The following is a 15,060-nucleotide window of genomic DNA, read 5'->3' as shown; positions in this document are numbered from 1 at the left end:
CAATTCATCATATGGACAGGTACAAGCTAGACTGGTTCCCTGACCTTACAATTCCCTGACGTCCATAAATTGCTCCGTTTCCTCTGAAGTGGGGTCAGGGAACCCGACTACCAGAACATGATTGTTTTTCTTGGTTTTTCCGGCATCAACATAACAACCTCCCAAATCCATCCATTTCTGAAATTTACAGCAAAAGCAAATGTTGTATATTCCCTTTACAGTCATAAGGCGGATGTGCCATTTTTTTGATTATCGCAAGGAAATGCAAAGAATCGTTAATTTTTTTTTTTAGGAATCTAATATAAAAAAATAATCTACTTTATGATAAGAAAATGAATATGCTTACGGCCGCGTTTTGCATATTTCAACTTATGGCAACTTTGGGTTTATCAAATAAACTTTTTTTAAGACTATTTACAAAGTACTCTTTCTTGGTTAATACTGATTCTGATTAAACATCAGTCACATTAATATACGGACTACAAATACTGCCGACTACAAATATGTGATGCGATCAAGCTACATGAGTCGTTTGTCGACCCTGGTCAAAATGTTTTGATCACAGATTTGAAAAGAGCACAATCTCAGCATTACTGCTGTGAAAACTGCGTGCTGATATCATCTTTAGTTACAAAATTATGCAAGTCGGAACAACAAGAGATGTGATGAAGTGATGTGATGAAGAGGCCCTATTTTGGCCTGTATCTCCAAATGGAGATACAAGGGGTGCTGTGGTCCAATGGTTACGGTGTTCGACTAGTGTGCCGTGGTACATGGGTTTGAATCCTGACCGTGGGAACATGGTGCTTGTGCTCTTGAGCAAAGCACTTTACCATAAGTGCTTCGTCCTTCGGATGGGACCTAAAGCCGTAGGTCCCGTGTGTTGTGTAATGCATGTTAAAGAACCCAGTAACACTTATGGCTAAGAGAAGGGGTCGCCCATTGTTTCTGGCAGTGGCTGCAATATGCACGCCGCAGCACCTTGTAAACTATTACAAAGTGCTACATAATGGGTCTCATATTTCTCATAAACTTCATTTACCTGTCTTTATTAATAGACATAATTTCCAGCGCCTTGAGTACCTAATTGTTGGTAGATACGTGCGCTATACAAGACTCCGGTGTTATCCAAATAAAAATTCCCGACAAACGACTCATTTAGCTTGATGGCATCACATCTATTCATAGTGACAGGTGTGAAGGATTTTGCCATGAGTATGCTCGTAAGTAAAGGCTTTTGTATTATAATATGCTGGCAGGGCTGGAAATGCAACAAATTAGCTGCTGGCAGTGTGAGAACGAAAATCTATCAAATGGTTATGTTCAAATGATCAAATTATTGTTTTTAAATAGTCTATATCCCCTGGCACAGCAAGGGTCTATGATATGCGAGCAGATTGGGCAATTAATTATGCAAAACAAGACTGTGTCTTGACCTCCAGATTCTGACTATTCAGGGGGTGCGTTATATCGGGTCTTCCATAACCCCTTGTTGTATTACAAAAACATTGTAGCCAAATAGACCAATCAACAGCTTAGTCCACATTTTTGATCAATAATGAAATGTTGACTAAAAGTCAACTCCGATTGGCTGGCGCGTGGAGTCGCATAAAAAATTTTCATGCTAGGATATATAAGACGCTCGTTCGTGTGCTCTCTGCACACGTGAATGGCTGATACTCAGACTACATAAATATGCATGCATGCCTACATCGCTCGGCAAAGGGGGCGCCCTATAAATGATTCGTCGGCAACCTTGACAAATTTTGAAGATTGTATACACATGTATTTGAAACAATCTATAACATTAAATAACTTAAATAAAGGGAGTTTCAGCCGTAAAAAAATATAGGTAAAAAGCTCTGCTAAAAACCAGAAGGAAAACAAAATCCGTTGGGAGCATCTGCTACAAGCCCATTTTGATGATATCAAGGTATGGCTCTACAATCAAACAACTGTTCTATGCCATACTTCTACATGCGCATAGTGAATGCATTTCAAATATTTTGATTAACAATTCGCCCGTGAATTTATCCTTATTGTCTGAAGATGCGTCTGGTTTCGATGATCTAAAACAGGACATAGGCAGAGTTTTTACAAAGATCTTCTCTTTTGCAGAATTACTAAAATGTTGTGAAGCTTGAGAATTCAACGACAAAAGAAGCGTCCAATATAAGCACCGTTAATATACTGATATTACTCAATTATTTGATATTTGTTTGGTATCAATATCGCCGATAGCATTTTTTTTATCATATTGAAATATCAAAATTTTCGATATTGAGGAATGATTTTTCAGCTTTTCAACTTTTTTTTACGGCTTAAACTCCCCTCATTTAATTTAAATGTTGTAAATTGTTCCAAATTTTTACCACTGACAAAATTAGTCAATGTTTCCCACATTAATGCGACTGGTCTTTAAAGGTAGTTTTTACCACTGACAAATTTTCCAGAAAGTTAGTTTAAACAGGTATTATACTAAAATATTGCAAAATTTAGCATGAAACCATTTTAAAAAGAAAATGATGTTCTCGTTGACACGTTCAAAACTCCAAAACTGTGAGTTGGGCTCTGGAACTTACTGCACTGCCTTATCTAGTTTTTACAAGGTGATGGTGAAGAGGCCTCTTAATAAGCCATTTGCGAGTGACCTATACCCTTTGGGATTAAAATTTGAAAAACGTCTGGTACACTGACTTGCTCAGAATGCTTGGCACATTTTAACTGTGAATTCTCCAGACCAAAGACACTGTTGCTAATCACATGATTCGGGGCAAGCTCTTGCATAGTGACGTAAGAGACGCTCAGTACCAATACATTGTTCACAATGGGTGAGAATGGCACAAAGAAACCAGACCATGCCGGAGCTGGGGGTTGCTAGCATAAGGCTTGCCCCGAATCACGTGATATAGTAACAGTCTCTTTGGTCGGGAGAATGCAAAGTAAACACGTGCAAAGCATTGGATTAAGTCAGCGTTCCAGATTTTATGCAAATTTAACTCGCAAATGGCTTATTCACGATGCCTCACGATGTCTTCTGGAGATTTCTTCCATTTTTGCCTCGATGTACGAAAGCTCGTCCACGTAGTTTGCGTCGGTGTTTTTCATCATGGCGTCCAGGATGCGTTTCCTGTGGGAGAAGCCCAAAGGATTAATTGCAATTACTAATCCTTGGCAAATAACTATAATTTTATATCTCGTGTTTTTAATATGTCCCATGTTTTTTACGATGGCCCACTGAAAATTGTCCTAGAGGTGACATGGCTGCCATCAGTAAATACAGTTATTATTATTATCAGTAAATTATTAGGAATTCCTTGCAAAGTACACCAGAAAATATCGGTTAAGAGCGGAAGTTTCTGTTGTTGCATCAAATCCATTGCATGTGGTTAGTAGTGGTTGCCATGGAAACCAAGATGGACAATAATGCTGACCATTCCTGTTTTTAAAGGAACGTTACCAAAATCCATTACCTAGGCCCCAACCCAATATTATACGCTCCTACAAGACAGTATAGACACAACAACTGTTCGGTCACAAAACTCAGTTGAATTTCTATAAATTCACAAATGCTGCTCTGCATACACGAACCTTCTAAACTGCAAGGCCTCCAAAATTGTCTTCAACTCTTCTGGATCTAGCATCAAGTCCAGGTCATCCCCGGCAGTATCGCCAATATCATAACCAAACATGTCCTGAAAACAAAATCAAAGGCACAACCTTAACTCTCAAACAGCAGACACTATTATAACAAGACAAGGCAAAGCTAGCCCAAGAGCACTCTAAATTCTGTTCCATTCTATTCTATGGACTATCACGATGGGCCACATTTAGCCCATTCATTGGGATTACAGAGTGCTCCTATACAACAGCACTGCCCAGCTTTCTTCACAAGTCAATAACCAGTCTAAGTCACACGTGACAGTCAGTTAGTCAGTCAGTCAGTGCGACAAGGACACCAGACTGTCCCTCTTGGACCGGCAAAAAAATGATAGCTGAAATGCCTTTCAAGATCTTTAGAGCTACTGTGTAATGGCTTGCCGAAGACAAAGCATCAAGAGACTTACTCCAAAGACTCCAAGCATCTCTGCCTTTTCTTGAAGTTGTTGTACAACCTCCATGCTAACTTTGTCACATGCACTAAGCAGCAACAAAGCACTGGCACACAGAAATGAAAGAAAAACAATTAGGACCACTCGGAAAAGCACAGAAACCACGACAAATTTTCTTAATCATTCTCGAGAAAACAAGTCTATTTTTTTTTCGGACTTACTCTGTGAACGGAATCATGGCAACGAGATCTGGACTTTCTTCCGACCTATCCAGCAACTCACATCTGTCCCAAAAAAAATGACACAAACAGCTACATTGTATTCACAGGAGGATAAGTAATGAGGAAGGTTTTGGACTTGAAGGTTTTGGACTCAACGCACAGGGAGGAATAGTAATGGGTGGAACAGCCTGATTTGCAGTACTGGGAGGGAGTTAGAGGAAGAGCAGTAAAATGATGAATAAATGTCAACAGAACAGCCACTAATCAAATGCAAAGGCAGAATGGGAAACTTTATTAAAACAATATTTAAAGAACGGCAAACACAGAGGAGGGCTCAAGAAAAAGCCTTTACCTTCGCATTTCTTCAAAGAGCCGCGGACTTTCCTTTTCAATGGCCGTCAACAAAGGTATTTCAACACCCAGCATACTGACCTGTAGACACAAACATTAAAGGTAGAGTCCATCATTTGTAATTTGTGCATTTTGTTCATTTGCAGCAACAAACATGCTCATAATCTAAAGAAGGGTGCTGAACAACTAACCTGATAAAGTTTCAGCTCAGCTTCAGTATTTCGAGAAAAACAACATTCTTGGATCTCAATTTCAAATCAAAAGTTGCTGAATCATGTTTTGAATTTGGCCCAAGTTCAGCGTCCGAGACACTTTCTCAATGAGCCGATTGCAGCTGCAAGATGTTGCGCACCGATCCGACGAATGATAGCAACCACGTGCGTGTGTGCGTCGTGTCAACGCTTGCACGTGCTTCGCCAAATAAAAAAACAACTAACTACTAACGGAATTTTCCAACGATGCGTCTTTAGACACATCGTTGGAAAGGCTTCTGATTCACTGATTTCTTCAAAATGACAGCATGCCAGAAAGAATAATTTCACAGGGAGTTTAGTCTCCTTACTATCTTTCAATCAAGTATGTTGTTCAACAATAATTACGCCAGTTATATTTGGATAACTGCAAATGATGGACTGTAGCTTTAAAAGGTGAAAATGCTTTCAATTCTATTCTGGGTTGGAAGTTCTACTATAGTCACTTTGTATACAGATACTTCCATTGTTACTGCAGATTTTTTATGGGAAGGATACTGCTTTCATGTGGGTATTATTAGGTAACAATCCTCTATCAATTACAATGTAAGTCAAATTCCCGGGCGAGGTTGAGTAATTCATCGGGAAAAAAATAACCCCCTCCTTGCTTCACAAAATAGGCTCTAGAACAAAAAATACTGGACCGAATCGGGCGATCTTAGTTTCATTCTAAAAATATTCTCCTTGCATTGGTCAATGTAGTTTGAGTCTCAGGGTAGTGAAAATATGAGGGTCCTTTTTTTTGACCACCCTGTATAGCGCAGAATTTGTGGATTGTTTATATTTACTTGCTGAATAAGAATTTCCTCCGGTTCAGACTCGTCCCTTCCGCACATCAAGAACGCCACCTCGGCAACACACAAGCACGCCTCGTTGTCATGATTGATCAGATGTGCCTGGTTCCCGTCGTCAAAGTCAATGCTGGGGATGTACAGAGGAGATGGGTACAAGACACAAGGAATCCGAACCAATATACTTCATGACTGCAAACTATCCACAGTGGCTGAAATAACTTAAAGAGGTTGTGGAATGCTCGAAGACATTTCCGTCATTTTTCAGGTATATGTAGCCTAAGGTGTGATGAAATAAAAACGACTATTGTTTCTGTCATAAAATGAGTACAAAAGGTACTTTTGAGAGCTGTTTTTCAAGTCCTGTCATGCTCGTTTCGACCCGAACGTGCAATTTGTGTAAAAGTCGTCGTTACGAGCAGCAAACAAAACACAGTAAATCGTGACGTAATAAACAGGACTCCCGATGCAGAGTAGCATAAACGAGTCCTGTTTATTACGTCACGATTTACTGTGTTTTGTTTGCTGCCCGCAACGACGACTTTTACACAAATTGCACGTTCGGGTCGAAACAGGACCTGAAATATAGCTCTCAAAAGTACCCTTTGTACTCATTTCATGACAGAAACAATAGTCGTTTTCATTTCATCACACCTTAGGCTACATATACCCCAAAATGACGGAAATGTCTTCGAGCATTCCACAACCTCTTTAAAATTCAAAATAAGCACAAATTCAGAGGAGCTTTCAATTTCAAAATGAGCTTTTTACACTACCATGCTGTTCTACGACAGCTAACTCACCGTTTGATGAGCCAGGGTACATCGTCTGACGTCTCCAAATGAGGCATACTTGATGAACCACTCTCTTCACTTGGCAGGTCTGCCTCTGCCTCTTCTAAAAAGTAAAAAAATCAACTTTGCAAATGAATTTTGAAAGGCTTGCTTACTAAAGCAGTCCACCTAAAAAGACACCTAGGAAAAATACAAAGGAACCTTAACAAAATAAATGAGCCATGGTATCTAGAACATTTAAAATTGAGGAAATCAAAGCCACAATTTGTACTTACAGGTAAAAACTGTCCTGAAACATGTAAAATCTGAAAATCTGAAAGTCGTTGACAAATACTCAAATTTATCTACGAAAATAACTGTAGAGGGAAAGAATGTTGCAACCTGATGCCACTTCCGCAATTGTGTACAAAGTCTATGGAGAGTCAAGAAAAGCAAATGTTTCTCAGTCCCAGATTCCTGTTTTTTTTCCAACATTTTTGCAGTGACTGACCTTCATTGGGATGATATGTGAAGAAAAAAGTGGCGTCAGGTTGCAACATTCTACTCAGTAGAGATTATAAAAAGTCTAAAACACACCTACTTCTCTCAAAAAATGTAACTTTGGAATACCTTCTGGGGCACTAGGAACCTCCTCCTGGAGTTGTCTCTCAGCATCCTGGTGTTGTCTGTTAGCATCCTGGTATTGTGTGTCAGCATCATGGTGTTGTGTATCAGCATCCTGTTGTTGTGTGTCAGCATCAGTTTCCGTGGCGACCACATCGTTCAATGTCAAGAGATCCATATCAGGTTCTGGCATCTCATCCTCCGTCAACTAGCCAAAATAAAATCAAAAAAATAATAAAAATAAAAAAACCCGAAAAAAAAGATAAAACTTAATTGCTTCTTTCTGTATTCAGATTCAAAACAGTACAATTTGGATTGTGACCAGATTTTGACAAAACCAATGTGCAGGTCCAGGTGCATTTTCGAAACTGTATAATGTGTTTCCACAGAATCCCCCCCCCCCCCCAGTTAAATGAAATAAATGCAAGTCATCAAAAAAAAAGAGTAGAGGCAACAAATCATGTTTTGCAGAAGATTGTGAAACAACATTTCAATAATAAAAGGACAAAATAGAAATTTGATGAGAAAACTCAATGGAGTGGCAGAATACAGGGGTGGGGCGAGATAAGGAGAGGGATGGGGGCGGGGTCTTATCTTTACCAGGGGAGGGAGGGATTCATTAAGTTCTCCCTCTGGGCGAGCAAATCTTGCCAGACCCGCCTCCACCAAGGCATCGTTGATGTGGACATCCTCCTCCGTGCTTGTGTCGCTTAGCAACAGATACAACTGGTCATTCTATACGAGGCAAATTAAGACATTTATTGATGATGATGGAATAAATTCACTTTAATAAATTCAATTTGTGTACACACGCGTCAACACAGCTTGTGAAATATTGTCCAATAACATGATATACAAATGGACGCGAATGCACAAAATCTGAGACAAACAAAACTTTACATACAAAATTCTATAGGTATGTCTAAGGGCGTGGCTAACTTGCAAACGGCGATAGGTCAATTAACTTTCAAATCAGTGAATGATCCAGCTACCTGTATTTCTGTAATCATCGCAATCAGTGGCTTCCCTGCCGTCAAAGACAGAAGCAGATCTCGAGACTCCTTTGTCCACTTGTCCTGCCAATCAATTATGATAATTCCAATCAACCTTCTAAGAATATTATCAAGTGAGTTAGGCGACAACACTTTTTACGACAAATTTTGAGTCAGCCATCCCGTCCCGAAACTTTTCTGACAAAAATGAACGGGATTTATTGATTTGGGTCATAAAATACAACTGTAAACAAATAACAACGAAGTTGCAAAGAGGGAGGAGGGGAGGGGCAAAATCAGTTCTTGTTACCTCCACTGGCGCGATGTATGCCAGTCGTCCATTGTAGGCTTGGATGGGTAGTCTAAGAAAACAGGACCTGCGGATGACAAACCACACAGCCGAATCACTCAATTGACAAATACATGCACTTGTCTGGTTACAATTTAATTAAAGAGGTTGTGGAATGCTCGAAGACATTTCCGTCATTTTTTGGGTATATGTAGCCTAAGGTGTGATGAAATAAGAACGACTATTGTTTCTGTCATGAAATGAGTACAAAGGGTACTTTGAGAGCTATTTTTTCAGGTCCTGTTTCGACCCGAACGTGCCATTTGTGTAAAAGTCGTCGTTGCGGGCAGCAAACAAAACACAGTAAATCGTGACGTAATAAACAGGACTCGTTTATGCTACTCTGGATTGGGAGTCCTGTTTATTACGTCACGATTTACTGTGTTTTGTTTGCTGCCCGCAACGACGACTTTTACACAAATTGCACGTTCGGGTCGAAACAGGCATGACAGGACTTGAAAAACAGCTCTCAAAAGTACCCTTTGTACTCATTTTATGACAGAAACAATAGTCGTTTTTATTTCATCACACCTTAGGCTACATATACCCGAAAAATGACAGAAATGTCTTCGAGCATTCCACAACCTCTTTAAAACAGAGAAAACCAAACTTACTTGAGCAGTCTGAGTGAAGATCTGGTTACGTTTGCCACAGTTCCATAGTCTACGTACAATACCTGCATGGGAGTAAGCAAAGTGGTAAGGCTGTAATTAAAAATGACTGTACACTCGTCCCATTTGTCCCAAGAACTTCTTATTTCTTTGAGCTCTTGGGTTAAACCTTAAAGCTATAGTCCATCATTTGCAGCTATCCGAAAAGTAACTGGCGTAATTACTGTTGAAAAACAAACTTGGTTGAAAGATAGTAAGGGAACTAAACTCCCTGTGAAATTATTCTCTCTGGGAAGCTGTCATTTTGAAGTAATCAACGAAAGAAGGCATTTCCAACGGTGATTCTTAAGAAGCACCGTAGGAAAATTTAAATTAGTAGTTCGTTTTGTTATTCAGCGCAGCGCGCACAAGTATTGGAACGACGCACACGCGCGCGCGGTTGTTATAATTCGTCGGATCAGTGCGCGACGCCGCGTGTAGCTGCAATTCAAAACAATTCAAAAGATGATTCAGTAACTTTTGATTTGAAATTGAGATCTTAGAATGCTGCTTTTCTCGGAATGTACAGCTGAAGCTTAGCTGAAACTTCATCAGGTTAGTTGCTCAGTATCCTTCATTAGATTTTGAACACTTTTGTTGCTTCAAACGAACAAAATGCACTAATTACAAATGATGGACTATAGCTTTAAGTATGCCTGCAACCCATGTGTATGGAATGTATGTGTGTTGACCACAGCAGTTACCCATCCACAATGCTTTTCAAAGCTCACGTTTCTTTCAACTTTAGTGACAGCGGTCATCGGTAGGTAGGATTGAAGGTCAACTGACCTTTGCAAAAGAAACCAACGTCTTGAAGTTAATTTTAAGTTGAAGTCAATTCACTGATGACCACGACTTGCCTCTATAAAATCCACATTTGGGATACCGGTGATGAGACCGCGGTGCCAGTTATTGTCGCTGAGATACAACGCGCAGCAGACTTGTCCTACGGCTACCATCGACTCGGGAAACTCGTATTTGTTGCCTTCGGGGTAGGCATAGATAGATCTGAAACACACCAACAACAAAAAAATAAAAAATTCACAGACATGCAGAAATTTAAGACAATGTGAAGTAAGCATTTTTGACAATTAGCCATCAGTTTTGTTTTTAAGAGACTTACAATTTGTAATTTGCAAAAGTTTCTGCAATGCTATGCTTGAAAAAAAAGAACATTTATTGAAATAAACGTTTGGTGTGTCAAAAGTGGTTTTCCCAAATAAATTAAATGCTTCTCAGTCTCAGGTACATGTCTTTTCAATATTTTTACAATGACTGACCTTCAAAGAGATAAAGGTGAAAAGAGTGTCGTCAGGATGCAACATTCTTTCTGAAATCTCTTTTGTGAGGTACTGAAAATGTAACATCATCAATGCTAAACTTGCAATTGCGATTGAATTAAACAAATATATCAGTTAAATGGGGGGAGGGGAAATGGAAAATATATAGAAATTTCAACACTTACTCTAGATCATCCATGAGATTATCAAGAGCGTCGTTTCTCCGTTTCTCTTTGAGTTGAATGCTGATCCTGTGTGGTGTGAAGACTGTAGCCACGTAGACCTCAATGTATTCTCTAACTGGTGGATACTCACAGTAATTATAGCTGAAGCCCCAAGCAACAGCATCCGCAGGGAAAGACCCTTTTTGTTTCTAAGATGGAAAAGAGGGAATCCAACAGGTTCGTATAATCCCTCTCTGGCTGGCAAATTCAACAAGGCCAGCCCAGCAGTCAAAATAAATCAAGTGACTGTTTTCAACAGTTGAGTGCTCCCTGCCTTCAAAAAGCAGGATTGACTGGCTGTGATTGTTATGAAGCCTGATATAGCTATGCTTTGACTGACAGAGATTGATAAGCCAGCTGTGCCTACCAGTCACCTGCTTTTGTCTGTTGATGGAATTTGACTGTCACAGTGTGCCTACAAGAAATATGATCTGAAAAGGCATGGCAGGGCAACAGGATTGAATGTTTGACTGTGTGTGACTAATCAATTAAAAGGAGGATTAATTGTCACTCGACAGGAAGGGAGGAATTTTACAATGGAACAATACTTATATCGCTTGAACTTTTACTTCGGTAAGTACAGCTATTGAAACAAATTTTGTAAATCCAACATCTTTACACTTGTTTGTCTTACATTGCACATTTTTGTGTGATATAAAAATCATGAATACAAACTCACCATTGATGTTTCTTCCACGAGCACAACTACTAGACGACCTTCAAGAAAAAAAATATATTAATAATACATCAAAAAGTGCACATGTGACTGGTTTATGAACGTTACCACAATGATGTAATTTTCAACCAATCCTACAGTACCACCTCTTCTTATTCCCTTTTGGTTGTTTCATATTTCGCATAAAAGAGCAAATTTAATATTTCCGACATGTTTAAAGAATTAAATTTGCTGTGAAATTTACACTTAGAACAAACTCTTGGTACAGTCAAGCAATTTTCTACAATAGTAAGCATGCTATATAAAATAAAGACTATTCCTCTAAATTCTCAATACTTTTCATTTACCATATCCTTTGTATACTACTTTGGCAATCTCAGGCATCATCATGATCAGACTCTCCACATCTCTGAAACCCAGTTCTTTAATAGGAAAGGTTTCGCCAAACTCCCTCTGGAAAAAAGAAACAATATATTATAATTATTACTATCAGTTTCTTCCTTCCGGTAATGAAATCAAGGATTCCTCAAAAGCATCCTGGTTTGCTGTAACGTCCTTGGACTGAAAAAAAATAATAACATTAACCCTAAACTCCCTTGGCATTTTTGTTAGGATGCAACCTCAATCATCCAAAATCATTTGTTATTTCTTGAAAGTGGTCCTTGGAGGGGTGACCACTGCCTCAATCCAGCAAAATCCTCCGGCAATCACTGTCAATATGGTGAGGCAGAGCCAGTGACATGCTGGAACAGTGCGGAGGATTTTAACTAAAATGAAGGCCTAAATTTATGCACGGCTGAGAATAAACAACACAAGGTCTGGGTTAAGACCAATGCATGACACAGTGCATCCTCTGCAACCAGCCACAGATTTTTGCCATATAGCCTCAATCCTTCAAAACCTTCATTTTGCAAAGAGCATTTCAGAGGATTTGGGAAGGTTAACAAAACTTTAGCTCACTGACAGTGACACTAGCAACATGTGACACCTCTGTGAAAAACTGTGCCATAACTTCTTGCCTTTTCCCCCAAGATTAAGGAACCACTGGGAAAAGTTGGCTTACCTGGTAATAGAAAGCCATGTTCTTCAGCAAGACGCCCTCGGTGTGTTTCTCAAGAAGATGACGGACCTTTTCCTTCAAATCTCGAAAGCCATGAGAGGGGTCAGGTTGGGATGTCTTCAAGCTCTGAGGAGTCGGGGTGGGTTTCGTTGATTCTGTTAAAAAAAAAAAAGGACGAGATGAACAAGTTGGCAACTGAAAAGTAGAAATTTTAACTTCCCAAAAAATCCGGCCATGTTCAATCAACAAACTTTGGTTTTGAGAAAAAAAGCTCACCAACTGTCTTGGGCTTGTAAGTCCTGACATCGTATAATTTCCAGTCGCCTTGTTTCTGCTCCCTTTCAATAACGACAACTTCGGGCATGTTGGCCATCAGTTCTGTAACGCTGTAGTAACCTAGTGACATCATGGGCAGGGCCTTCTTATACAGTTTCTTAGGAAAGAAATGGAAGACCAAAAAAAAAGTTGGTCAACAATTTTGAATTTGATAAAATTAAAGATGTGTGGCCTATCCAGGGGAGAGTAGTGTTTTGCATGAGATAATGATTCCAGATTTCATAATCTTGAATTAAAATCAAGGTTTTGAAGGTCTAAAAATGGCTGTTCAATAAATTTCTCTGTTTGCAATAATAAGTCAAAGAGTCGGGTACCTTGTACTCATCCGGTAGGTAAGAAGCCCACAGGCCCTCTGGGTGCTGCTCCAGGACCTAGACAGAGAAAACGAAACAATGTTACGATACTACAGGGTAGAAAAGGCACATTCCAAGTTTGATATTTGCCATTAGTTTTATTGTCAAAGAAAGTTTCACAGAAACCAATTTTGCAAACTTGCTTATCACATAAATTTGAAGCAAGCTGAAACAGCCTAGAAAAAAATTAATGGATGAAATTCAAATATAACAAGGAAGGAATGTTGCAATTAGCAAACTTTACACACCTGCCGAATTTCTAGAAGGAACTTTGTCTCAAACAAGTCAGATGTTAGCTTGCATGCTTCGGCACTGCCAATGGCATTCATGTCGTTTGAGTTGCCTGGCGGCGACACACTTGAGTTGCTTGGAATTTTAGGTCTTGTGTCTGGAGCTTGTCGTTTGGTCTGCCGCTCTGACTGCATAGTTGAGTTTGCAAAACCAGCATTTTGTGGCGGAGGACTTCTTTGAGTTTTGGTGGGATTGTGGATTGGGCCGTTGGGAACCACATTTTGTTGGAACTTGTTTGGCTGCTTCTGCTCAACACTGTTGGTGGCCAGAGGTAGCTTTCTACTTTCTGTAAAATAAAAGATATGACAATGTTTTGGCCAAGCAAATGATGATTTAAAGCAAGAAAACCAGTGGGAAAAAGATGAGTAATCTTTTAATAAACTATGACTCCCTCTAGTCTGTCCTCCCCCCCCACCCCCCCCCCTCCCCCCACTGTATCTGCATGGTATTGGTAAATAAAAAAAGTCTGACAGATCTATATCAATTCTTGAATAGTCAGTAACCATAGCAACTGTTTCACTACCTGGAATGGATGAGACGTTATTTTCTTGGCGGATTTGCTTTACGTTATTAACTTCTGGAGATCGGTTTTTATAATGTGATTTCTCAAATATGCGGAACTCTCCTCTCGTCACTTTTTCTAGACTGACAAAGTCCGACAACATTTGGCACATGTGCCCAAGGGACTCGAAACCAAGTTTCGTGCAGCAAATCGTGTGACCAAATTTCTCTTCAAAAAGCCTGTCAAACTCTGAGTTCAGGACTCCGCTCGGGTGTGCAATCAAGAGAGTTTTGATCTGGTTGCGCACGTAGGCCGGGACCGCGGGTGTCACAGCGGGCGGGCCTCTGGGTTGGGGCCGAGAGTTGAACGCGATGCCCGGTAGGGATGACCGCGTCTGTCCCGCTACGCCCCCGGGCATCCCGGGCCGCCACGGCGAGTACGAGTACCCATCTCGCTGAACATGCTGAATTCGTGCTCCCGCACGGGCGGCACCTCGTCTCTTTTTCAGGCATTTGACCACGTCAACTTTCTGCCTCGACACCAGGCTCTGGATACGACGAATTGAATCGCCTCCTCCTACAACTCTAACGATGAGCTGTCCCCTCTCCCACTGTGGCCGAACGGTGTCAGGGATGTCTTGCAAGAAATCTTGGCATGTGTTGTATCCCAGCTGACGATACGGCAACGGACGACCCACGAAACTCGCATAGTCCAGCTCCACTTCGTGAGGCGTCAGGCCCAAAGGCGCGGACACAACCAGTCCTCTGATGGTCTTCTTGACGGTTTCTTTCACCTTCGCCTGGTCTGTCATGTTGGTATTTTTACCAGAATTGTCAACAAAATGGTGAAATTATATCAACAACACCGTCCTCGCACGCACAGGACCAATCATAACCACCACACCACCACAACTCGACTGTATTTGTAGTACCCGCTAGGCTGTGCATTCTGCATAGCGCATGCACGTGCTTCACTGGTGCACGAGTTGCTGATACGATAACACTACGATTGCTGATACGATGACACTACGATTGTTTGTAAAAAGTACCAGGGGGAAATGTATAGTCTGTATTCGTGTACATGTATATGCCTGCAGGCCGCGCGCACGTTGTGTCAACTTGTAAAGTTGGGGGGGGGGGGGGGGGGGGGGGGTTATAATAATGAGGAATAGTTGTTTCAATCACCGATTCAAGCATAGAGCATGGAAGTGTTCCTTGCTATATGATTCAAGTACATCCAGGTTGTTGTTTTTTAAGTACTTGTATACATATAAGAAATGAAAAA

General features: G+C 40.4%; 1 protein-coding gene across 2 annotated transcripts; it reads right to left on the bottom strand.

Annotated features, from left to right (window-relative positions):
• Nucleotides 1-2,384: 2,384 nt before the first annotated feature.
• LOC119734388 (tudor domain-containing protein 5-like) lies at nucleotides 2,385-14,720 on the bottom strand. Of its 2 annotated transcripts, XM_038207883.1 has the most exons (22): nucleotides 13,798-14,720; nucleotides 13,232-13,560; nucleotides 12,945-13,001; nucleotides 12,571-12,727; nucleotides 12,298-12,452; nucleotides 11,582-11,687; nucleotides 11,238-11,275; nucleotides 10,520-10,707; nucleotides 9,915-10,062; nucleotides 9,019-9,080; nucleotides 8,366-8,432; nucleotides 8,056-8,139; nucleotides 7,664-7,798; nucleotides 7,070-7,271; nucleotides 6,470-6,563; nucleotides 5,664-5,796; nucleotides 4,626-4,705; nucleotides 4,274-4,336; nucleotides 4,068-4,158; nucleotides 3,592-3,695; nucleotides 3,016-3,130; nucleotides 2,385-2,633 (listed from the first exon to the last, which is right to left on the bottom strand). In XM_038207883.1, the coding sequence occupies exons 1-21, from the start codon at nucleotides 14,585-14,587 to the stop codon at nucleotides 3,016-3,018; spliced, it is 3,198 nt and encodes a 1,065-aa protein (XP_038063811.1). In that variant the 5' UTR covers nucleotides 14,588-14,720; the 3' UTR covers nucleotides 2,385-2,633. The 2 variants fall into 2 exon arrangements, with proteins under 2 accessions (XP_038063811.1, XP_038063812.1); XM_038207884.1 differs by lacking the exon at nucleotides 2,385-2,633 and having other exon boundaries at nucleotides 2,903-3,130; nucleotides 12,298-12,449; nucleotides 13,798-14,587.
• Nucleotides 14,721-15,060: the final 340 nt, after the last annotated feature.

Source organism: Patiria miniata, unplaced genomic scaffold (assembly GCF_015706575.1).
Source record: "Patiria miniata isolate m_02_andy unplaced genomic scaffold, ASM1570657v1 HiC_scaffold_27, whole genome shotgun sequence".
In the NCBI taxonomy this organism is placed as follows: domain Eukaryota; kingdom Metazoa; phylum Echinodermata; class Asteroidea; order Valvatida; family Asterinidae; genus Patiria; species Patiria miniata.
This window is presented reverse-complemented; position numbering and strand designations above follow the sequence as displayed.

Bases quoted from the DNA above. Each gene is read 5' to 3' on its own strand.
- LOC119734388 (XM_038207883.1), bottom strand. From the start codon at position 14,587: ATGACAGACCAGGCGAAGGTGAAAGAAACCGTCAAGAAGACCATCAGA. The intron at 8,140-8,365 runs GTAACAAGAACT...ATTGATTGGCAG, and splicing joins CATACATCGCGCCAGTGGAG to GACAAGTGGACAAAGGAGTC. The intron at 7,272-7,663 runs GTAAAGATAAGA...TATTTTGGCTAG, and splicing joins ATGAATCCCTCCCTCCCCTG to TTGACGGAGGATGAGATGCC.